At 41.1% G+C, this 26,530-nt stretch overlaps 1 protein-coding gene across 1 annotated transcript in view; it reads right to left on the bottom strand.

Moving 5' to 3' along the window:
- The window catches only part of LOC121841470 (CUB and sushi domain-containing protein 3-like), a 633,380-nt gene that overhangs the window by 484,856 nt on the left and 121,994 nt on the right, over positions 1 to 26,530 (bottom strand). Inside the window, exon 3 of the mRNA XM_042310031.1 lies at positions 5,602 to 5,714. Coding sequence (XP_042165965.1) covers positions 5,602 to 5,714 — 113 coding nt within the window. The remainder of the gene's footprint in view (positions 1 to 5,601; positions 5,715 to 26,530) is intronic.

Here is a 26,530-nt window from a genome sequence, read left to right as displayed (position 1 = left end):
GTTTCGTTCGTTCTCGTTGTTATTTCTGTTATTTCTGTTATTTCAGTTCAAATAAAGTATGAACGCCTATTTTTAATTTTACCCCTTTTTCTCCCCAATTTCGTGGTATCCAATTGTTGAGTAGCTACTATCTTATCTCATCGCTACAACTCCCATATGGGCTCGGGAGTGACGAAGGTTGAAAGTCATGCGTCCTCCGATACACAACCCAACCAAGCCGCACTGCTTCTTAACACAGCGCCCTCCAACCCGGAAGCCATGAACATCAATATGCGACAATGAATGCATTTCGCATGAGGATAGTATGCATCTTTCACATATGTGGCAGGAGATTTAATATTCACTGACTAGACTAGATGCCTGAGTGCTTTCAGCTAGCTCTTAGCATAATGGCACACATTCTGCAACTTTACCAAAATGCACTGCTCTAGGAATGCAATGTCCTCTGGAATTGTGGTTGGATTATTCTGAGGTTATTTGTAACGGTTCCAGCTTCTAGCCTTTAAACGAGCTACTCTCATCTTAAAACATATCTCATTTTTCCTTCGCTTTTTACAATCAATATTCTAGCTTCCTTTTTGAAACCAGAAATATAAAATCTAACGGTAGTTTATATGATGTGAATGGATAGATTATAATTTATTTCTCTATTCCGTGCTTTATTTAGAGGGCAGCAAAAAAGAACATCAAATACACTTTTGTTGGTAGTGATTGAAGACAAAACCATACAACTTCCTTTTAGCCTCAATAGCGCTACCCTCCCTCATTAGGCTCTATTCTATGGATTTCGCATGACTGGGCAGGGGTGCAGCCATAGGTGGGCTTTGGAGGCCCACCCACTTGGCAGCCAGGCCCACCCACTGGGGAGCCAGGACCTGCCAATCAGAATGAGTTTTTATACCACAAAAATGCTTTATTACAGACATAAATACTCCTCAATCTGTTATTCATGTAACGCTCCAGTGTTAATCTGCTAAATTGTAATTATTTGCTCCTATGGCCTATTTATTGCCTACCTCCTCATGCCTTTTGCACACACTGTATATAGACTTTCTCTTTTTCTACTGTGTCATTGACTTGTTTATTGTGTTATTGGCTTGTTTATTGTTTATTCCATGTGTAACTCTGTGTTGTTGTCTGTGTCACACTGCTTTGCTTTATCTTAGCCAGGTCGCAGTTGTAAATGAGAACTTGTTCTCAACTAGCCTACCTGGTTAAATAAAGGTTAAATAAAATAAAATAAAATAAAAATAGCAGTAAGGCCAAATGTTTCAATATAAAAAAGTATATACTTCAAGGGGTCTTAATATTCCAAATCAAATAGCTAAACAATCCTTGGTATGACCTTCTTAAAACAATTCCTTATAGCTTTGTAGAACCCCGCCCCCCCCATTAAAATAGTCCAACTATGCCTGTTTGAGCATGCCTGGCTTAATTAACTAATAGAAAAGTTTTTAAAAATGCAAACCCCTCCCAGACTCAAGCGAACACTCAACGTATTTGAAAATAATTTTCAAGAATCCAGGTCTGATAGCCCAGCAGGCAAATCTCCCACAGCTTGTTAGCTGCAAGGTTTAATACTGTATGACAGGCATGTTCATGTTCTATCACATCTAAGGAAAGTGAGTTGTGTGTGGTTTGATGGGTAAAGGCAAGTACATACTCTTGTTCATGTACTGCAATCTACAGTGATGTCTTATGGGTCAGTCATAGGAAACATGTTTTTCTACAGCATATAATGTAAAACCACGTCAGATGTTGATTATAGGTTTTCTACACTGGGTTCTCATGAGTCAGGGAAGCCATGTACTCCTACAGAATGTAATGTAAACCAACCTCAGCAGAGATAGGATAGGTTTCCAATAGGGATTCACTCTCCAGTGAAACATCCACAGGTTAGGAAAGTGTACGTTCTAGCTAGCAGATTATTGTCTGAAATACTGTAATGAGTGGAATCCATGATATCATAATACTTCCATGATGGTGAAGAGGATGAAGGTGATGATGATGATGAAGGTGATGATGATGATGCTGCTGATGATAAAGATGATGACAACTATACTGATGAAGATGAAGAAGAGAAGAACAAGTATTATAGTCATATTCATAAAATCGAGGACAGTGCGTCCTAAATTTGGCAAAAGCCGCAACCGCTACCTCACTTTCTAATTGCCACCATCATCACCAATGTTATCAACTTAGCATACTCTAAAAGTGCCTCGGGATGCCCACTGAATAATTTACATCATAAGCATCCTTCATATACAATACACTAGACTAGAGTCCAGCATGTGTCATTAATCATAAACGATGAACTGGTACCCAGGGATGTAACAGATCCATATGAATGTACTCTTCCTCCCTGGTTTGTATAGAATAAAGTCTATTATTTGAGACATTACTTGTTTTTCAGGATCTATCATGTTATATGAGTGTGAGAAATGCTTTTTGCAGCTGCAAATAAGACAATCTACCCAGTATGTGCAACTAAACAGTGAAGAAAGGGTTAAAAAGGACATTGCCCAGACCATACACTGACTACATAAGTCTGTCATCATCGACACTCCTTAAATCAAGACCTACACTCGAGGCCTAACACTACTCAACAGTCCTTACTTTAAAAAATCAACTGCATATAGAGCATGCAGAGTCAGGTTATACAACACAGTATCTACAGGCATCGAAAACACATCAGTCGCACAGTCTGTCAACCCCAGAGGTGTGTGTGTGCAACTTCTGTATATGTCGACACACAGTATGTGTGTGAGGAAGAGAAAGCAATGTTTCCTGCAGCTGGAGGAGCTGAACTGTGTGCCGGCGCCCCCCTCCCCCAGCTGGGTGTAACTGCAGCCAGGGAGCCAGAGATGTGGTATGCCCAGGCGGAGAGGCCCGGGGGAGGGATGATACTCGCTGGAGGTGCAGGTGGAGGTGTTGTGAGCTCTAATAATGCAGAGCAGCATAGCCATGGTGAGGGGGTCAGATAGGCGTGTGTGTTTGTGTGTGTGTGTGTGTGTGCTGCCAGGGAGGAATGGTATGCGTGGGCAGCATGATGATTGCACAATACAGTACATCAACACAGTCCCGGCAGCATAGGTGCTAGTCCTTTCTGTTGAGAGTGAGAGGATATACAGAAGATCATCTGAACCAATGCCAAGGAGGCTGGATAGCTATGCAGTTTTCCATGTCTACTTAGACGTGAATATCTTTGTCTCACTGTCTTGTCTCAGTAGGTGGTGGTTACCATCAGAAACAAAGAAAATAAAGTGCAGTTCTCCCCCCTCCAGTTTTATCCATGATTGAATCCATGCTCCATGCCTTTAAATGAATCTGAGGCGATCACAGTATTCAACAGGAAAAGACTCAAAGTCACAAATGGGATGAATAAAAGAGAATAAACAAAGCATTAAATAGAATGTTAAGAAGTCGTATTATCATTAGAAATGTTATCAGACTGTGAAAGCATCAGGGTCTAATTGGCCATGGGAAACCCCACATCTTTGTGAGTCAGTGTGTGTGTGTGTGTGTGTGTATGTGTGTGTGCTTTGAGCAGATCTAGTACTCAGTATCATAGTAGCACTAACAATCTATAATGAAACCATGAAAGTTGTGGAAGCTGGAAATAGGAGAGAATTATTAGATCCTTCCCAATGCCTTTAGTTCAAGGTGTTGCTAAGTAAAAATGGGGAATGTTAAAATAATTCCAATTTAGAAGCTGTGGTGGCGTATGCAACTTTAAAACGGCAGTGAATCCATTACATTATGTAATTTTAAAAAGCAGTGGATCCATTACATTATGTAATTTTAAAAAGCAGTGGATCCATTACATTCTGGAGATGTAACAAAACTGGAGGGAGTGTCTTGCTTCTTTCCTAAAATGTTTGATGTATATTTCAATAACCCGCAAATTGCAGCGAGTATCAAGGCTGTGCATGGATTCATGGTGGACAGGCGGGTGGGTAGTGGCTGAGTAGGCCTGGGGGACCAGAAGAAATATATGGGGAGGTAAATGACGTGGCGGCAGACTGGAGATACTACATAGTGTAGCAGTCAGCTAGCAGAGGAGGGACAGAGGAGGGGCAGAGGAGAGGAGGGTGGCAGAGGAGGGGCAGAGGGTAGGAGTGTGGCAGAGGAGACTGGAGGGTAGAGAATGGGTAGAGGGGTAGGAGGTTCTGTCTGAAGACTGGAGGGCTACACAGTTAGTTAGTCAGCTGACAGAGGAGAGGTAGAATGGTTCATCATGGGGATAAAGCAGGGAAGACATTTGACTGCAAATTTGATTGACATTGTGTTTGTGTGAGTTGTGTTTGTTCTTCCTTAGCCTTGGACGAGGGTTAGGGGTGGACTAGTCTACTTGGCATAGTCGTTGATTCTTGGAAATGCTAGATGTCTGTGCTTCCTTTATGCCAAGTTTCATGACACAGACTGTAATACAGTTAAAGTTCTTAAAGGATGACTTAAAACATTCACCTATGTGTAATAAACATGCAGATGATGTTTTAACCATGTGTGCCTTTCTGTAGATTCATGCTTTGATGCTATACATGGACAATATGTCTGTCTGGCCTCAGGGGCAGTCCAGTAGGCCTATACAGTGTGTGTTTTTGATTAGATCTGGTTTGATGTGGACTGATGAGGTCCTTAGAGAAGACCAGGTCTATAAATGTGTGTGTTTTTGATTAGATCTGGTTTGATGTGGACTGATGAGGTCCTTAGAGAACAGCAGGTCTATAACAGTGTGTGTTTTTGATTATATCTGGTTTGATGCGGACTGATGAGGTCCTTAGAGAACAGTAGGTCTATAACAGTGTGTGTTTTTGATTAGATCTGGTTTGATGTGGACTGATGAGGTCATTAGAGAACAGCAGGTCTATAACAGTGTGTGTTTTTGATTGTATCTGGTTTGATGTTGACTGATGAGGTCCTTAGAGAACAGCAGGTCTATAACAGTGTGTGTTTTTGATTGTATCTGGTTTGATGTGGACTGATGAGGTCATTAGAGAACAGCAGGTTTATAACAGTGTGTGTTTTAAAAAAAAATATCTGGTTTGATGTGGACTGATGAGGTCCTTAGAGAAGACCATGTCTATAAATGTGTGTGTTTTTGATTAGATCTGGTTTGATGTGGACTGATGAGGTCCTTAGAGAACAGCAGGTCTATAACAGTGTGTGTTTTTGATTGTATCTGGTTTGATGTGGACTGATGAGGTCATTAGAGAACAGCAGGTTTATAACAGTGTGTGTTTAAAAAAAAAATATCTGGTTTGATGTGGACTGATGAGGTCCTTAGAGAAGACCATGTCTATAAATGTGTGTGTTTTTGATTAGATCTGGTTTGATGTGGACTGATGAGGTCCTTAGAAAACAGCAGATCTAACAGTGGGAACTAATACAGTCAATAAAGCTCTTTAATTAAATAAAATATACATTCAAACTCCCAGAGAGATCAGAGCAGAGCATCTGAGCCACCAGCTGGATCAGAAGCCATCACATCCAACATGAGTCTCTCAGTCCTGTTCATTGGATGAGTGACTACCAGGGATAAACAACAGATACAATGAGAGGGAATAGAAGAAGAATAGAAGGAGAAGATAAGAGCCTTACCTTCATAATATAATTTAAAGCCGTGAGCGCTCACAGCGAAGTCACTGGTAAGACGCAGGGAGAAGACGGACCCCGTGCTCGTGACTGGTGGTGGCATTGAGAATCCTGTTAACCTATGGCGAGAGAGGAGACGACAAACAAATCAGAATGATCCGAAAATCATACATTACACCAATCAGAATGATTTGGAGATGCCATTAACCAATAGCACACAGACACCAGTCAGAATAACCAATAAGATACTATTAATCAATAACATACACCAATCAGAATGATCTGGAGTTCAACATAAAATGCCAATACTACCCTGACATGTCTTAGTCAGCCTAATGTTGTGTCATTCAGCTAAAGCAGCTTAGTGGAGTTACAGTACATTAAACACTGGAGCCAGCAGCAGAGTACTGAGTGGTGGAGTTACATTAAACACTTGGAGTCAGCCGCACAGTACTGAGTGGTGGAGTTACATTAAACACTTGGAGTCAGCCGCACAGTACTGAGTGGTGGAGTTACATTAAACACTTGGAGCCAGCAGCAGAGTACTGAGTGGTGGAGTTACATTAAACACTTGGAGCCAGCAGCAGAGTACTGAGTGGTGGAGTTACATTAAACACTTGGAGCCAGCAGCAGAGTACTGAGTGGTGGAGTTACATTAAACACTTGGAGCCAGCAGCAGAGTACTGAGTGGTGGAGTTACATTAAACACTTGGAGTCAGCAGCAGAGTACTGAGTGGTGGAGTTACATTAAATACTTGGAGTCAGCCGCACAGTACTGAGTGGTGGAGTTACATTAAACACTTGGAGCCAGCAGCAGAGTACTGAGTGGTGGAGTTACATTAAACACTTGGAGCCAGCAGCAGAGTACTGAGTGGTGGAGTTACATTAAACACTTGGAGCCAGCAGCAGAGTACTGAGTGGTGGAGTTACATTAAACACTTGGAGTCAGCCGCACAGTACTGAGTGGTGGAGTTACATTAAATACTTTGAGTCAGCAGCAGAGCACTGAGTGGTGGAGTTACATTAAACACTTGGAGCCAGCAGCAGAGTACTGAGTGGTGGAGTTACATTAAACACTTGGAGCCAGCAGCAGAGCACTGAGTGGTGGAGTTACATTAAATACTTGGAGTCAGCCGCACAGTACTGAGTGGTGGAGTTACATTAAACACTTGGAGTCAGCCGCACAGTACTGAGTGGTGGAGTTACATTAAATACTTTGAGTCAGCAGCAGAGCACTGAGTGGGGGAGTTACATTAAACACTGGAGCCAGCAGCAGAGCACTGAGTGGGGGAGTTACATTAAACACTGGAGCCAGCACAGTACTGCGAGGTGAATGGATCACCTTTAAATGTGTAGGGAGAACAGATCAATTCTACGGCCCCATTTCAAAGTAAAGATCATTATAACATTTCAAATGTACATGGGCTCAGGCTTACTTATGGGCTACACTAGCTCTGCTTGGAAGGCTGTTAACATTTCACTAAAGGGATTTCTCCTCCAAAAAGCCATACTGTGAAGAGAGGTGAGAGAAATATACACATCAATAGAGGCCAAAATTGACATAAAAAGTACTGAATATTTAAACACTCAAACACACATGACAGTGCTTCAAACCACGTCGGTCGGAGCCATGGTACATAATTCCTATTGGTTATGCTAATAGACTTGTAAGTGAAATATTTATAAAAACTTTTGCATAACCACCCTAGGAGATCACAGAGTATCCCTGTAGTATGATTAACCTTTCAACTTGTCATCGGCTTCAAAGAACTTGAGAGAGAATAGAATAGAATAAAGTGAATACCTTCCCTACCGCATGGCTTTAACAAATCATCTCTCTTAGGGTTTCTCTCCACCCTCCATTGGCCCACAATGGGATAACCAAGGACATACAGTATTTTCAGTCTAATGCATACAGATAGTTGTAGGATCTTAATTTGGGCCAGTTTGCTACAGCAGGAAAATTATCCTGGAGCAAGAGGAAATGTAGATTATTATATGGATAATAATTCATGGACATTTTTTGTAGGTGTTGATACATTTTTAGGACAAATCTAGTCTGAGATTTTAAATTGGAAATGACAAACTTTAGCAACCTTTTAAAACCTTGACTACACTTCAGGTTCTTATTTCCTGCTGTGCAGGAACATTCTCAGAAACAAAAGAGTGATCAAATTAAGATCCTACATCTGTATGAACATACATATTTCAGAGATGTTATTTGCCAATCTCTTTGATCATCTGATGGCCACAGGGTCATTACAAATACATGTTCCACTTTTACGTGTACTGTATTTGATAGTAGAATCTCAATAAGACTATCAAGCAAGAAGCAGAAAGACAATATATTGTGAGTGAAGTGACAAGCTTTCCTCTATAATTGGACAAAAACACCAATAACAAGTGAGCTGTGAAGGTGGACAAAAAAAACACCTGGATGTCTTCTTTCCCCCCATCTTCCTCTCTTTTCTACTCCTCTGCTCCTTCTCATCTCCTCACAATTTTCTTTTTTTTCCTTCACTCCATTTGCATAGTTCTCCTTACACACACCTCTCCCCTAGCGGTGGCCTCCCCTGCTGGTGCTTTCAGTGCATTTCACATCAGCTATCTGGCTTTGGTCACATTCCAGTTCCACTACATTGCAGAAGGGCATCAGATAGCTACAGTGCCTTCAGAAAGTAGTCATATCCCTTGACTTATTCCACATGTTGTTGTGTTACAGCCTGAATTCAAAATGTGTTAAATATGTGTTTTTCTCACCCATCTACACACAATACCCCATAATGACAAACTGAAAACATGTTTTTAGAAGAAATGTATTGAAAATGATACACAGAAATATCTAATTTACATAAGTATTCACACCCCTGAGTCAATACATGTTAGATTCACATTTGGCAGTGATTACAGCTGTGAGTCTTTCTGGGTAAGTCTCTAAGAGCTTTGCACACTTGGATTGTACAATATTTGCACATTATTATTAAAAACATTCTTCATGATCTGTCAAGTTGGGTGTTGGTCATTGCTCGACAGCCATTTTCAAGTCTTGCCATAGATTTTCAAGCAGATCTAGGTTGTCTTGGTAAGCAACTCCATTGTATATTTGGCCTAGTGTTTAAGGTTATTGTCCTGCTGAAAGGTGAATTTGTCTCCCAGTGTCTGTTGGAAAGCAGACTAAAACAGGTTTTTCTCTATGATTTTGCCTGTGCTGAGCTCTATTTAATTTATTTTTATCATAAAAAAAACTCCATAGCCTTTGCCAATGACAAGCATACCCATAACATGATACAGCCACCACCATGCTTGAAAATATGAGGAGTGGTACTCAGTGATGTGATGTGTTGGATTTGCCCCAAACAGAACACTTTGTATTCAGGACATAATGTTCACTTCTTTGCCACATTTTTTGCAGTTTTACTTTAGTGTCTTATTGCAAACAGGAAGCATATTTTGGAATATTTGTATTTTCACTCTGTCATTTAGGTTAGTATTGTGGATGTTAATGTTGTTGATCCATCCTCAGTTTTCTCCTATCACAGGCATTAAACTCTGTAACAATTGGCCTCATCGTGAAATCCCTGAGCGGATTCCTTCCTCTCCGGAAACTGAGTTAGGAAGGGCACCTGTATCTTTGTAATAACTGGGTGTATTGATATTCAATGTGTGTTTTTTTTATTTGATCTTTTTATCTACCAATAGGTGCCCTTCTTTGCGAGGCATTGGAAAACTTCCCTGGTCTTGTGGTTGAATCTGTGTTTGAAATTCACTGCTAGACTGAGGGACCTTACATATAATTGTATGTGGGTGGTACAAAGAGGAGGTAATCATTCAACTTGTGACTTGTTAAGCAAGTTTTTATTACTGAATTTATTTAGTATTCAAACAGTTTTCATTTCAGCTTTTTAAATTAATTTGTAAAAAAATTTTTTTTTTTAAATCCACTTTGACATTATGTATTGTGTGTAGGCCAGTGACACAGCATCTAAATGTAATCCATCTTACATTAAGGCTGTAAGACAACAAAATGTGGACAATGTCAAGGGGTGTAAATACTTTCTGAAAGCACTGTATATCATATGATGTAGTTAGCTGGTGTCTTAAATACCTGTCCAGGAGCTGTGAGATCCGGCATGTGTCTGAAATGTAGTCAGCCTGAAACACAGCCTTTGACTAGGTTCACCTCTTCAATATGTGACTCATTTCAGGAAACAAGCCGTATGTCACACGTCACTACTTCACAGGAGCAGTATTTGAACGAAACATTCATTTTCTGTGTTTTTGGCAGAAATGCCTTTTTGAACATGTAAAATTTAATGTGCTTTAATAACAAACTTTTATTCCATCCATCAATACGTATAACATTGTTAAAATTACGAGCCCAGTTGGTTTTGCCATGGAAATAGACAGGAACCTTCCCACTAGCCATGATTGGTTGAAATAATGTATGGGAGATGAGTTTGGATTGGTCTGCCATGTAGCACGCTTCTGTCTATAACGTGAGCTGTTCAGTATGTGTTGACAGTCCTTTCTACTGCACCGTTGTTGAAAGATATAATGTTAGCCATCGAGTTAGCCATCGACTACAGAAGTTTTGCAAATTTTCTCAACAACATTGATGCCCAGAATTTAGCCGGGGCTATCGGCAGATCAGTAGGAAAAACTGATGGGCTAATTTCTGCACACGTGACGGTCAGTGTTAACCGGAGTGACTTGACACAAAGCTGGCCACAGAAGATGAAGCTACAAACCAAACGGAGTTAAATGGTTCCAGTCGGCCGTTAAGCGTTCATCCATGTATGCTGGTAAGAGTCTTGCTACATTTTCCATATAGAAGTTTCTAATTTTGTCAGAATGTCATTGTTATTGCAAGTTAAAGCTTACTGTTAGTTAGCACGAAAATGTTTGCTTGCTAGTTATAGCCTAATGTTAGCTAGTTAACATTGAACCAAGTTTGTTATATTCATACTACAGCTATGACTATGTTTGTATTGGTGGTAGTAGTATGAGTTGGGGTTATGCTGGTTCATTGTTTAGCTAGCTAACTACCATGTCTAAACAAAAGACTCCACAATATTTTTATCTGGACACTTTTTGTTTTTGATATTGCTACTATGCAAGTACTATCACTGTACCGTTTATACCATCTGTATCCTGATCATGTCACAAATAAACTTTTTGGGATATAGCGTGTGTTTACCACATGGCCTCACACATGTGACTCCTTAAAGAGATGGATGGGAATAAGGCTTAAGAGGGTGTGAATGATGCTGAATGGGTGTAGACAAAGAAGAGCTCTCCAGTAGGTACCAAAACATTCAAGGGCCATTTTTTCAAAAGTGGGGTTACAAGCTTATCAACTTTCAAAGCGAAATTACTTTCCAATTGTTCCTCAACTGCAGTGTACGATATACCATTTTCTAACTCTGAGTCTCTACTTTTATCCAATGTAAAAAAATAAAAAAATAATCTAATTGTGCTACATTAGACCGAATCAAGGCGGTCGGTCACATATGGACATTTACAACGTACAGCATTTATTAACACCCATTACTACAATTCAAATTTACCTCAGCCAAGCCGAACAGGTCAGCGACCATTATGCCAATTACAATAACTACTAGAAACTAGCTTGCTGTATTATGTGGACCAAAGCAGAGTCCTTAGCAGGACTAATCATTGTTGTTTTGGGTTATACAGTATAGTTTATTGGTACACTGAGTTGGTACACTGAGTTCCAGGGACTGTTTGTGGATTACATCTGCTTGGGAGGACACACACACAGCTTCCTTCAATGAGAGTCTGCATGCGTATCCCCTTGGGGTCATGGAGGCCTTTCTTAACTGCTGTGCAAGTTGGAACGAATACATCTCCCCTCTGTGCCTTCAGCACCCAACAGCCAGAACCATACTGTTCATATTGCTCTACAAGTCCATGCTGTCTCTTCCTAGTGGAACTAGGTTCAAATTGGTTAGACGGGGCCTTGGCAGGGTACATGAGGCCTTCTTTCCCCCCGTCTTAACCCCAGTTACTCATAAGCTCAAGCTGTATGCTTTTATATTTAAAAGCCACCTTGCTGACACATCATAGTATCACCTTTCTCAAGATTTAAAACCAAAGGTTATGTTTAAAATGCTTAAGGATCCACTCCTTTTTTATATTTTTGCCTAAAATGACATACCCAAATCTAACTGTCTGTAGCTCAGGACCTGAAGCAAGGATATGCATATTCTATTTGAAAGGAAACCCTTTGAAGTTTGTGGAAATGTGAAATGAATGTAGGAGAATATAACATCTGGTAAAAGATAATACAAAGAAAAAAACATTTTGTACCATCATCTTTGAAATGCAAGAGAAAGGCCATAATGTATTATACCATCCCAGGAACAATTTAGATGTTGGCTACTGGATGGCAGCAGTGTATGTGCAGTGTTAGACTGATCCAATGAACCATTGTATTTAAGTTCAAAATGTTGTACCAAGACTCCCCAAATGTGCATAATTTGTTTATTAATATATTTTCAAGATCATAATTGTGCACTCTCCTTACTTACAACCTCGTGCTAATCATATTAGCTCAACCGTCCTGCAGGGGACCCACCGATCCTGTAGAGGTTTTAAAAGGAGCAGAAGCAAGGACACTGCAGTCCACTTTTGATTATTGAAACACCTTTGACCATACATCTGCAAGGGAGAAGCTGCAAAAGGAAAAAAAATCCAATTTTGGGTGGTTTCCAAAAGTAGGCCTCAGAATATTTCCGATTATAATTAACAAGATCTCCTTTTAACACAATGAGAATGCTTTGATCCCTCATTCTGTGAACATGAAACGTTAAAACACAAAAGAACCATTACACTCATACTTCTAATGTTGTATTATTCACCATTTGCATACCCCTCCCTTAAAATCTGGTAATTACATTCGACAAATGCGCTCACTCACTCACTGACTCATACCCCATTTAGGGCAGGCCTGGTTGCAGCTAGATATGATTGAGTCACGTCAGGGACAATTTTAGCATTTTAGCTAACCCTAAACCTTACCCTTTCCCTAACTTCAACCTAATTCTCCTGACCTGCCACGTTAGTTTTCCTAACCTGCTGCGTAAGTTCTCCTAACCTGCTTCGAAAAGTAACTTCTGCTAGTCCAGACCTGCCCTGGGAGCAGTGTAAGTAGCCACTAATGCGATACAGCTGTATTTTCATGATAACCATGTTTCCCTACCTCCTCTCAGCCCTTAAATAAAAGTAGCTTTCTGTGGAGGGACAAATAAAAACACTCCATGTCACAGCAACAGTGTTTGGCATGATGGCAGCTACTCCTCGCCATTGAAGGTCTGCTCACCATACCATTTTGTGAGGAATGCTCACAATTCTCCTCAACACTCTGGATAGAGAAACAGAGAGTGGTAGGGCTGTCACTAGTGCTTAAGGTTTCCAGAGGGAAGCAAGACTGGGAGATCAGCAAGACTGTTCAGATCACCACTCTTCTCTGCAGGCATCTTATTCAGGCTGATTGTCAGAGACAGAACCCTAAGCCGGCTGCAGACGGGCTGAAATTACATTACCCACTGAATGAGTAGAGATTCATCTTTTTAAAAGTGCTTTCCCCTTTACTAGCGATACATCAGAGTGCAACGTGTAGTCATACCACTTGATTTTCCCCAATAAAGGCCCCTACGCTTTCTGAGATAATGTGATTCAGGAAGGCAGGAGTCTTCTCTCAGCTCCTCCATTCTTTGGTAGTAAACACACAGCGATGCATCTGGAGATAGTGTACAACTCAATGATGTGAGTTTCTGACAGATCGCTTTAATAAAAGATCCAAAAGTGGGTTCCTGAGCTGAGTTGTTTGTAGACGATTATCAGGTGCAATGGAGAGAGCACGCAGACAGATACCATGGTCTTGTTCTGTATCGCAAAATGTTTTCACAATGCTTTTCGCCTAGACCTAATACTCTGGACCTGCCAATTTCCCCTCCACATGTTTCACAGCTAGGCTGTGTCCATCACATTAACAACAGAGCAGAAGTCCATGCTAATGAGACAAAAAGCATCCCTTAATAGCCGCCTATTGATTCAACATTATTATGCGTAGGGGAAAACTCTTGCTTTCATTCCATTGGGGCAAAACAAAGTGTGTTGACTATCTACCAGCCCAAAACTGTTTCTTTGAGACCAATTTGTTTTGTGAGAGTGACAACTGGCCCCACAGCTCTGAAACATGCATCATTAGTAAATTGGCCCCTAAAGGTCGCTAAAAGAAAGAGGAGGCCAATAGCGCCACATGAAAGGAATTAACCTACATTGTTGCGAGTAAAGTAAACATCTCTATTAGGTGTAACACACTATGATATATTGACATGTTTAAAAAAAACATGTTTAGGCATTGGTTTATCATTACATTAAACAAATGGCAAAAAAATTTAAATTCAAAACTATTACCTGTAATTCCATTCTATAAATTTAGAGCTCTATTAAATCTGTAAGCGTTACAGATTCCACAATGGAAACGCAAAAGGTCATTTCCGATTCAGCTGATATATACAGCATTTACCGTGAATTTAGTCTCTGCTATAACGGGAACATTGCCCATAAATTTCAATCACGCTGTAAAGCTAAACTTCTGTGATGTGGTTTGAATTGAGCCCCTAGTCTTTCTGTCCTCCTTTTTTGTTTATTTTTATTTAAAACAAATTGTTCTAAAGGCACCCGCAGAGGGGAACATCCCCCAGGGAGAATCTGCCATGATTTATTTTTGTCTATGGACAGACTATAACTTGTATATTCCCACTGTTGTTTATTATCTACAAAATAATTGAACATAAGTGGAAAAGAGGGCAAATATCCCCCAGCGCCTTTCTGTTTTAATTTTCCAAAAGTTACCAAGGTTTGTGTTTGTGTGTGTGAGTGCGTATGCATGTTCTTCTCTCGGTTGGTTTTGATTTGGAGGCACTAGTCACCTCCAAAACAGTTCTAATAAGTTGAATCTACTACTACTCCAAGGCAGTTGCAGTGAGAAACTGTCTTCTTTGTCTTTGGGTTAGTGCTCAAGACGCAAAACCACGGTCCTTAATGCTTGATGATATCTTGGGGTTGTTTGTTTCTGTGGAATTATTGTCACTAGAAAGTGATTTTCTCTCAAGGAAGCACAACCTTATCTCCAACAGTAAAACCAGCAAACCTATACTTGAGACTGCAAACTCAATATACACACTGCAAATTCACCAATAAGTTTGGCCTCTAGCAGTGGCTTTCACTTCAATTTCAAAATAAATACAAAAGTAATGGCTTATGTTTTGCCTCTGTCCTGGAAAGTAGAAAAAGGGGAAGAGAGAGAGCACAAGCAAGCGAAAGAGGCAAATACATTTTGTCAATGACAACCTACTGTGGTGAACCATAACCATACATCTCTTCTTCTAATGTTGCAACATGTCGTCATGTGAAACATTGCCTTTAAATATGAATACCCACCACCTGTCTGTCTTGCTGAGTGTCTCTGTAAATGGAAACAGATGATATCTTCGGTACCCCCAAAAGATGCAATCCCTCTCATGTGCAAAAATGTGCCATAAATCTTATAGTCTGCGTAGGTGGCTCCTACTGTTGGCAGTCATTCAAGCAAAGCACTCACTTTGTTTCAAATACTGAGCTTCGAAACAGCTCAACCAGAGCTATTTTCACCACTTTAGATGTGGTTTGACGTCTTTTGAAATTATTGTGACAGAAAGAGAACGACTCAAGAGAATTAAGCACAAGTTATAATGCATGGTTGAGCAGTCCATAAATTGTAGCATGCGGATAACAAACAGTAGGACCTAATATGCACCATGCACTCACACAAATAACCGATATTTGTTCTAGTAGTTTGGGCATATTGAGTAATAAAAAACTGCAGGAATATTCAAGAGGCATAAACACACTTACTCTGAGGCCTCTAGGGACTGTTTCCCAAGCACTGGAACCTAGGGACCTTGTTCATGCAAGGAGCGTAGAAGTACTAACAGCATATATGGAGGTAGAATCTTCTCTAGAGCAAAACAGTACATCTGAGCAATTGACAAATCATCCCCAGGCAGCCAGCGGCTCAAAGCAGGTAAAGATAGGGAAGGAGAGAGAGAGAGAAGCTAGAAAGGCTTATTGGCTGAAGAAAGCTCCGGTGCATTTGTGAAATTCACTTACTGCTCTCATTCATCATTTCCATAGAAAAAGCCAGCTTTTGAGAAGAATTATCGAAATGAAGCAGATTTCTTGGAGGAATGCCAACATCCAAAGGTGGAGTAAAAAAAAAACAATTTATCATCAATAAAGGGCAGAGGAGCAAAGCATAATTCCTTCCTTTCAAGTGCCCACCCTCGCAACCAATCAACAATCTTAAACTTAAAAAAATGACTTCACAGAAATATGTTATGTGGAGATATGTGCACAGGGTGCAGTTTCAGAACGTATCCCATGTCTATCCAGTTATGTGTGGAAGTAGAAGGACAGTCTTCAGACAGTTGATGATGATGAAGGTGTCTGTCCGTCTGTCTACAGACCTCATGCTTGGCCGGTGCCAGTAATCACCCGGAGTCTCTGACAGAGTCAGGTTTGAGTTCCATGCCTTTGGCCATGACTGCCTACTTTGACCCAATATACTGTACACTGAGAATACTAAATATTAGGAAAACCCATCAGCATTGCGGTCTTGACACAAACCGGTGTGACTTGCACCTAACACCATACCCCGTTCAAAGGCACTTAAGTATTTTGTTCTTAATTTTTTTGTATACTCAGTGTATAGGGAATAGGGTGCCCTTTGGAATGCATCTATCACTCCAGTGTTAATTGCTAAATGATAATTACTTCGCCACTATGGCCTATTTATTGCCTTACCTCCTTACTCCATTTGCACACACTGTATGCAGATTTTTCTATTGTTTTATTGACTGTACGTTTATTTATCCCATGTGTAACTCTGTGTTGTTGTTTTGTCACACTGCTTTGCTTTATCTCTGCCAGGTCACACTTGTAAATTAGAACTTGTTCTCAACTTACCTACCTGGTTAAATAAAGGTGAAATAAAAAATAAATACAAATAAAAAATAGAAAAATTCCAGATTCCATTTCAGACATTTGTGGCATTGTGTTGTGGGGCAAAACTGCACATTGAAGAGTGGCCTTTTATTTTCCCCAGCACAAGGTGCACCTGGGGAATGATCATGCCATTTCATCAGCTTCTTGATATGCCACACCTGTGGATGGATTATTTTAGCCAATGAGAAATGCTCAATTTCTGGGATATTTTAATTAAGCTCATGAAAGATTGGACCAACACTTCACATGTTGCGTTGTCTGTTTACAATGGCAGTGATTAAAGTAACCGCCCAGTGAAAATCTCACTTTTAAAAGACTTTATTCTTTACTCATACCCAAATAATGTTGTTGACTCATCCTATACTCATATTAGTGGCCAAAGCATAAATTGGACATGTTTGTTTTGTTTTTGTTCAAAAACCCCACCTCGAACTTGTATCTCAAAGAGATTACTTAAAAAATGCTTACTATTTCCTCAGAGGTTGATGTCATCTTGTTCTGGCAAATTAGCTACTCACATCAATATTTTTAAGGACTGGTATACACCCACACCATTCTTTTGTTTGGTACAACCACAACATTCCAACATACTTAATTACATTTTTTGGGGGAAAAACTATATCACTCATATTGTAATTAATTATAGGTCATATTTCATAGACATCTGGAAACACTGGACAGTTACTTGTACCCTTTATTTCAGGATATCCTCACCTTAGACCCTTAGGCCATGTGACTAGCATTGATTCTGCCAAGTACTTACATACACTACTAGTCCCTTGCAGAGATGGAGAAACGCAGCTTTCAGTTTCACATTATAATGACCACTCCCATCACAGACAGATAGGCAGAATCAGATTTCCCAGGGGTGTGTCCCAAAAAGCACACTTTTCCCTATGAAGTGCACTACTTCTGACCAGGGCCCTATATAAGGAATAGTGTGCAATCCTGGCACACTACACTGTTCTGTTAGTGTTGTGGTAGAAACTGAACTGAGCTAGTAATCAAATAAAGAATTATAGTGATTAAATAATTATATGGACAATGGCAGAAAACAACCCTGAATTCATATGCAACAATCCAAGATTTTACTATTCAAATCATGGCCAATTGTTTAGACTTTATTTTAAATATTCCTCTCACATCTCAGCAATGAATATGGTTCACTCTACCTATGATTATTTATTTGCAATAATTTGAAAATCTAATCATTAGTAACATTTCAAGAAACATTTCATCAGTACCAAATATGCAATCATTAAAATGAAATATTTCCAAGCTTCATGAATACGTAGGATATTATTAGCAAGAGGCATCGCAACAATGTGCAAATTATTTACACAGTATTCCACTACTTGATAAAAAGCTATCTTATATCTTATGTTGCAAAGGTACTTAGCTTTGGAAAATCTTCCCAGTATTCCAATGGCCAAAAAATTACTATTCATGGCTTGCACATTTCGTCACAATATTGTTTTTACCGTTAATTTTTAGGACTGATGTCATTCTACTCAATGCATTTTCACTGGGCGCTGATGAAAATTTGGTATAAAGTGAATTAATGTGGCTTGAAAACACAATACCATTTCTAAAGAAGACAAATAATTAGTAGGACAAGCTTTCATCATCATTTTGATGTCGCCAGACTTTAGATGCCTTATAACGTTAGCTAGCTAGCTAAGATTGTGTAGACAATTTTAGCTATCTTATGACAGCATTGCATCCGTCTTAAGAAAATTTGAGAACATAATGATGATGGCAGCATTGTTTCCTACTAAATATGTGCCTACTTTAGCAATGTCATCGTATTTCCAGGACACTATAGTATAATTTAGACTAAACTGTTGTTAGCCTCCGTCCAGAATGACTGGGCTTATCAAGACTTTTGGTTCCCAAATCGGCAGAGGAAGGTTTGACAACACGGAGATGGAACATGCAAATAATATTCCACAACCCGGTGAGAGAGATAGTGTCCATACAGTATCGTATAGTTTCTTGTAGAGGCACTTAGGGAAGTCAAACTTTCCCATCAAGCAACATGTTGGTATACAGTATCCTCATTGCCACTGCAGAGAGAGCAACAGCCCGGTGAGAATGGATGACTGGTGACTCAATTAATAATTTGAAGAATTCCTGGGCTCTCGGATACACAGACACAGTGCTGCAGCCTCAGTACTGAAGCCTCCCTCCCTCCACCATGCTGGCTCCAGCATGCCCCAGCTGCCAATAACGCAGCTCAATAACCCAGAGTAGAAACCCCTTCTGTTCTGTCCTATCTGCCCAGCCAGACGCACTATTATCCACAGCGACTTACAGCCTTACCAAAACCAACATTCTAGCAGCGCCATACTTTCTCTCAGCAGGGACAAGCAGTATCTCCGTTTCCCCCATTTACAATCTGCTGCGTCAAAGGACAGTTTCCAGTTTCCACTCAAGCAGTCTTATAGCTGTTTATAAGGAGCCTTCTGTTCACCAAAAACGACAAGGCTGCACTTCTGTTGCCAAAAGGAGTCTGGTTTCTTGAAGTTAGACACAGCGAGTGAATCTACGCAATGTGACTATTAAAACCTTCCCTAACCAGAAACGATGGATTTCGCACAAAACTGAAAGTGCGAACCACCGCTTTTAATCAGGGCAAGGCGACTGGAAACATGATTGAATACAAACAGTGAAGCTATTCCCTCGGCAAGGCAATCAAACAAGCAAAGCATCCGTATAGAGACAAAGTGGAGTCGCAATTCAAAGGCTCAAACATGAGACGTAGGTGGCAGGGTCTACAGTCAATCACGGATTACAAAAAGAAAACCAGCCCCGTCGCGGACATCGACGTCTTGCTCCCAGAAAAATTAAACGACTTTGTTCGCTTTGAGGACAATACACTGCCACTGACACGGCCCGCAACTAAAACATGCGGACTCTCCTTCACTGCAGCCGACGTGAGGAAAACATTTAAACGTGTCAACCCTCGCAAGGCTGCAGGCCCAGACGGCATCCCCAGCCGCGCCCTCAGAGCATGCGCAGACCAGCTGGCTGGTGTGTTTACGGACATATTCAATCAATCCCTATCCCAGTCTGTTGTTCCCACATGCTTCAAGAGGGCCACCATTGTTCCTGTTCCCAAGAAAGCTAAGGTAACTGAGCTAAACGACTACCGCCCGTAGCACTCACTTCCGTCATCATGAAGTGCTTTGAGAGACTAGTCAAGGACCATATCACCTCCACCCTACCTGACACCCTAGACCCACTCCAATTTGCTTACCGCCCAAATAGGTCCACAGACGATGCAATCTCAACCACACTGCACACTGCCCTAACCCATCTGGACAAGAGGAATACCTATGTGAGAATGCTGTTCATCGACTACAGCTCGGCATTTAACACCATAGTGCCCTCCAAGCTCATCATCAAGCTCGAGACCCTGGGTCTCGACCCCGCCCTGTGCAACTGGGTACTGGACTTCCTGACGGGCCGCCCCCAGGTGGTGAGGGTAGGCAACAACATTTCCACCCCGCTGATCCTCAACACTGGCGCCCCACAAGGGTGTGTTCTGAGCCCTCTCCTGTACTCCATGTTCACCCACGACTGTGTGGCCACGCACGCCTCCAACTCAATCATCAAGTTTGCGGACGACACAACAGTGGTAGGCTTGATTACCAACAACGACAAGACGGTCTACAGGGAGGAGGTGAGGGCCCTCGGAGTGTGGTGTCAGGAAAATAACCTCACACTCAACGTCAACAAAACTAAGGAGATGATTGTGGACTTCAGGAAACAGCAGAGGGAACACCCCCCTATCCACATCGATGGAACAGTAGTGGAGAGGGTAGTAAGTTAAAAGTTCCTCGGCGTACACATCACAGACAAACTGAATTGGTCCACCCACACAGACAGCATCGTGAAGAAGGCGCAGCAGTGCCTCTTCAACCTCAGGAGGCTGAAGAAATTCGGCTTGTCACCAAAAGCACTCACAAGCTTCTACAGATGCACAATCGAGAGCATCCTGTCGGGCTGTATCACCGCCTGGTATAGCAACTGCTCCGCCCACAACCGTAAGGCTCTCCAGAGGGTAGTGAGGTCTGCACAACGCATCACCGGGGGCAAACTACCTGCCCTCCAGGACACCTACACCACCCGATGTCACAGGAAGGCCATAAAGATCATCAAGGACAACAACCACCCGAGCCACTGCCTGTTTACCCCGCTATCATCCAGAAGGCGAGGTCAGTAGGTGCATCAAAGCTGGGACCGAGAGACTGAAAAACAGCTTCTATCTCAAGGCCATCAGACTGTTAAACAGCCACCACTAACATTGAGTGGCTGCTGCCAACACACTGACTCAACTCCAGCCACTTTAATAATGGGAATTGATGGGAAATGATGTAAAATATATCACTAGCCACTTTAAACAATGCTACCTAATATAATGTTTACATACCCTACATTATTCATCTCATATGTATATGTATATACTGTACTCTATATCATCCACTGCATCTTTATGTAATACATGTATCACTAGCCACTTTAACTATGCCACTTTGTTTACATACTCATCTCATATGTATATACTGCACTCAATACCATCTACTGTATCTTGCCTATGCCGCTCTGTACCATCACTCATTCATATATCTTTATGTACATATTATTTATCCCCTTATACTTGTGTCTATAAGGTAGTAGTTTTGGAATTGTTAGCTAGATTACTTGTTGGTTATTACTGCATTGTCGGAACTAGAAGCACAAGCATTTCGCTACACTCGCATTAACATCTGCTAACCATGTGTATGTGACAAATAAAATTTGATTTGATTTGATACCTATCAGGATTATTTGTGAGGATAACATTGAGGAGAGTAGCCTTTTCTGGGTGTTTGGAGTCTAGTTTAGTTTATTAAATCCACTTTTTTTTAACAAGCACACATAAAACTTAAAAGCCATACATGCACATGGATAAAATCATTGAGGATAACACACAATAAAGTCTGGGACTTATTTCCATTGTGGTCCTCTTGAGACAATGTGGCTAGACAAGATCAAACACAGTATAGCAGTGAAATAATAAAACAAAAACATAGAAGTAGAACATCTATCTCATCATTCCAGTTATATCATTGGGGTTATTCATATGAGCACAGAAGACTTCAAATATATTTTTACTTTATTGTTAAAGCTGTCCAGAGAGGACGTTGTTTTTATAGGCAGAGGCAACTCATTCCATTCATACCATGTGGGATTGGTGATAATCTGAAAAAGATTTAGGGAGTCCCATTGCTTTAGGAGCTGGTCAGGTGGCTTAAGCATGTCCCCGTTTAGGCCACCTAGCAGGACAAATTCAGACTTAGGGCAGGTAGGGTACAGGCCGGTGCTGATGGAGGACGATAGCACCCAGCAACAGTCAGCGAAGAGCTATTTTAAACTTTAATGCTTAAAACCAGCAATTCAAATTGCTTGGGGACAGACTTGGTGGAGAGAACCGAGCACTGGAAGTCATCCTTGGTAAAGATTGCCACTCCCCTACCTTTGGAAGATATGTCTTGCCGAAAAAGGTTATAACCAGAAAGGTATGACAGGTATGCCCTATTTAAATACCCTACATTACCAAAAGGTATGTGTACACCTGCTCGTCGAACATCTCATTCCAAAATCAAGGGGATAAATACGGAGTTGGTCCACCCGTTGATGCTATAAGAGCCCCCACTCTTCTTCAGGCTTTCCACTAGATCATGACTGCCCAACCCTTTTAAGAATATGTACATACAAATATATGAATGAGTGATGGTACAGAACGGCATAGGCAAGATGCAGTAGATGGTATTGGGTACAGTATATACATATATACATATACATATATATGATCTGTACTTCTCCACAACTTTGTCCCTGACCTGTTGGAGAGCTCCTTGGTCTTCATAGTGTTGCTTGCTTGGTGCTACCCTTTGCTTAGTGGTGTTGCAGACTCTGGGGCCTTTCAGAACAGGTGTATATATACTGAAATCATGTGACAGATCAGTTGAGACTTAGATTGCACACAGGTGGACTTTATATAGTTAATTATGTGAAGGTAATTGGTTGCATCATATCTTATTTAGGGGCTTCATAGCAAAGGGGTGAATACATATGCACACACCACCTTTCCATTTGTTATTTTTTAGAATTTTTTTAAACAAGTAATTTTATTTTATTTCACTTCACCAATTTGGACTATTTTGTGTAAATCCATTACATGAAATCGAAATAAAAATACATTTAAATTACAGGTTGCAATGCAACAAAATATAAACTACTCCAAGGGGATGAATACTTTTGCAAGGCACTGTAGCAATCCCTTTTTGTTATGATGTCTAAGATCTCGGAAGTGATCCATTTCCCTGATCACTGTTTGATTCGAATTTGTTTCATCGAATCAAGAGAGTCGAGTACTGACAGAAACAGATCTTTAAAAAGATACCAAGCTTGATCAACATCATCACAGTGTAGTATTTGAGACCAATCCAAAATTCCAAGTACATTTATAAAACAACATTTTTAACACGCTTTTTGGTTGCTACATGATTCCATATGTGTTATTTCAAAGTTTTGATGTCTTGACTATTATTCTACAATGTAGGTGTGTCCCCACTTTTGATTGGAACTGTAGTGTGTGGAACACAGTGTGTTCGGAAAGTATTCAGACCCCTTTGACTTTTTCCCCATTTTGTTACATTACAGCCTTATTCTAAAATTAATTAAATTGTTGTTTTTTCTCATTAATCTACACACAATACCCCATAGTGGCAAAGCAAAAACATTTTTTTTTTAAATTTTGTGATAAAAAAAAGTGATATCACATTTGCATAAGTGTTCAGACCCTTTACTCAGTACTCTGATGCGGCACCTTTGGCAGCGATTACAGCCACGAGTCATCTTGGGTGTGACGTTACAAGCTTGCCATACCTGTATTTGTGGAGTTTCTCCCCTTCTCTGCAGATCCTCTCAAGCTTTGTCAGGTTGGATGGGGAGCGTCGCTGCACAGCTATTTTCAGGTCTCTCCAGAGATGTTAGATCGGGTTCAAGTCCAGGCTCTGGCTGCGCCACTCAAGGACATTCAGAGACTTGTCCCGAAGCCACTTCTGCGTTGCCTTGGCTGTATGCTTAGAGTTGTTGTCCTGTTGGAAGGTGAACCTTCTGAGATCAGTCTGAGATCCTGAGAGTTCTGGAGCAGGTTTTCATCAGGAATCTCTCTGTACTTTGCTCTGTTCATCTTTCCCTCTATCCTGACTAGTCTCCCAGTCCCTGCCGCTGAAAAACATCTCCACAGCATGATGTAGCCACCACCATGCTTCACCGTAGGGATGGTGCCAGGATTCCTCCAGACGTGACGCTTGACATTCAGGCCTAAGAGTTCAATCTTGGTTTCATCATACCAGAGCATCTTGTTTCTCATGGTCTGAGAGTCCTTTAGGTGCCTGTTGGCAAACTCCAAGAGGGCTGTCATGTGCCTTTTATTGAGAAGCTGCTTCCACCTGGCCTCTCTACCATAAAGGCCTGATTGTTGGAGTGCTGCAGAGATGGTTGTTCTTCTAGAATGTTCTCCCATCTCCACAGAGGAACTCTGGAGCTCAGTCAGGGTGACCATGGGTTTGTTGGTCACCTACCTGATCAAGGCCTTCTTCCCCGATTGCTCAGTTTGTCCGGGCAGCCAGCTCTAGGAAAAGTCTTGGTGGTTCCAAACTTCTTCCATTTATAAATGATGGAGGCCACTGTGTTCTTGGGGACCTTCAATGCTGCAGACATTTTTGGTACCCTTCTCCATTGTGCTTCGACACAATCCTGTCTCGGAGCTCTATGGACAATTCCTTTGACCTCACGGCTTGGTTTTTGCTCTGACATGCACTGTCAACTATGAGACCTTATATAGACAGGTGTGTGTGTGCCTTTCCAAATCCTGTCCAATCAATTGAATTTGCCACAGGTGGACTCCAATCAAGTTGTAGAAACATCTCAAGGATGATCAATGGAAACAGGATGCACCTGAGCTGAATTTCGAGTCTCATAGCAAAGAGTCTGAATACTTATGTAAATAATGTATTTCTGTTTTGTATTTGTCATACATTTGCAGGAAAAATAAGGACAAAATGTAAATTAATCCATTTCAGAATAAGGCTGTAATTGAACAAAATTTGAAAAAATGGGTCTGAATACTTTCCGAATATATATATTTACTTTAATTCATATGCTGATATTGCTAGATTTTCTAAATGTTTTATATATTTTTTTCCATTTAAGATAATCTGTGTATTGTTATTGTATTGATAGATATTACTACACTGTTGGAGTTAGAAACATAAGCATTTCGCTGCACCTGCGATAACATCTGCAAATCTGTGTACATGACCAATAAACTTTGATTTGGTTAGCCCTTTTTTCCCCCAACACTATTTTTAAAATTCAAGTCTGACAGTTACCTGCATGCAAAGTTAAGAGATACCTCCCCCTACCCACCAACACAGCATGAGTGACGTAATCTGGAATCGAATCGGAGGTAATCAAGCAAGACCGTTTCGATAACAAAGCGGACTGGGTAACTGGCAAGCGGCAGGGTGCGGCGCAGCTGGGAACTCTGTGAGCGATAGATCCAGTCTGGGTGACAGCAGGGGTGGTGTGGTGGTTGGGAGCTCAGCCTGTAGTAACTGCGGGGGGACAGGGCAGAATGTGGTCAATGCATGTGTGTTTGCTCACAGGGTATCACAAACATTGAAGCCATTTACAGGTGATCTGGCAGTCCCCTCATGACCCCCATTCACACAGCAACACATTCTCCAGGAAAACACAAAGCGTTGCTTTCGCTCTGCACTGATAGGATGTTATCGGTTTGGTGGGAAAATTGGTTTTTAGATTCCATTCATTGCAAAGGAGTTTCAGGTTATTTGCTCTATCTCTGCCTCAGTGAGCGGGTAGAATGCCAGTCACTCAATGAGATAGAGACGTTCAAGTTTTCCTCTCAAAAGCTGCTGGGAAAATATCAATTAGCATTCAGTGTGATATTCCTACAATGACAAAGAATTTTTAAAACGAAAAAATGTTCTTGAGTGGTGATTGATATGAACTTCAGTAACGTTAGTCTACATTCCCCTTGGCATGTTCATTTTATGGTATTAGTAAAGACTTACCACGCAGACAAACACATAGACTCACACACAGACACATTGTACTGTGAGGCTTGTACATGATGTGAGTGATGGAGATGGATGTAGACAGACAGCAGTAGCTGGTCTTAGGGGGACCTGGGGTCATGGCCAGGGCAACGGGAGAATGCTGGGCCCTCAACCCCTCAGCCCTGGTGGTGACATGTCATTCATTAAATATGGCCTAACCACCACGACACAGTACACCCGTGGGGGCGCACGCACGCACACACACACAAACACACCGACCCACCCTAAACAGCCCAGACCCAGCCATCCTTCACTGCTCCACCCTCAGGCTACAATATAGCTAGAGAATGAAGCTTCCCTTCCTTTCCCTACTGAAATCCCCCTCTACCAACACCATTTCAATAATGTATGTCAGGCCAGGCAGCAAAGCCTGCTTGTATAAATCAATCACATTACAGCACCAAGCACAACTTTGATGAGCTCTCTACATAGGCTACATTTACACAGGCAGCCGAATTGCGATATTTTTTTCCACTGATTTGTCTTTTGAACAATCACATCAGATCTTTTCACATCAGATCTTTTTCAGAGCTGATCTGATTCGTCAAAAGAACAATTAGTGAAAACGAAGATCAGAATTGGTCTGCCTGTGTAAACGCAGCCATAGTGTACTACTCTACAAACCGATGAAGTAAAGTGAAAAGTATCCAGTTGCAGACTTCAAC

The sequence above is a fragment of the Oncorhynchus tshawytscha genome, linkage group LG31, assembly GCF_018296145.1.
Source record: "Oncorhynchus tshawytscha isolate Ot180627B linkage group LG31, Otsh_v2.0, whole genome shotgun sequence".
NCBI lineage: Eukaryota > Metazoa > Chordata > Actinopteri > Salmoniformes > Salmonidae > Oncorhynchus > Oncorhynchus tshawytscha.
The sequence above is the reverse complement of the archived record's forward strand: the minus strand, read 5'-3'. Positions and strand labels throughout refer to the sequence as shown.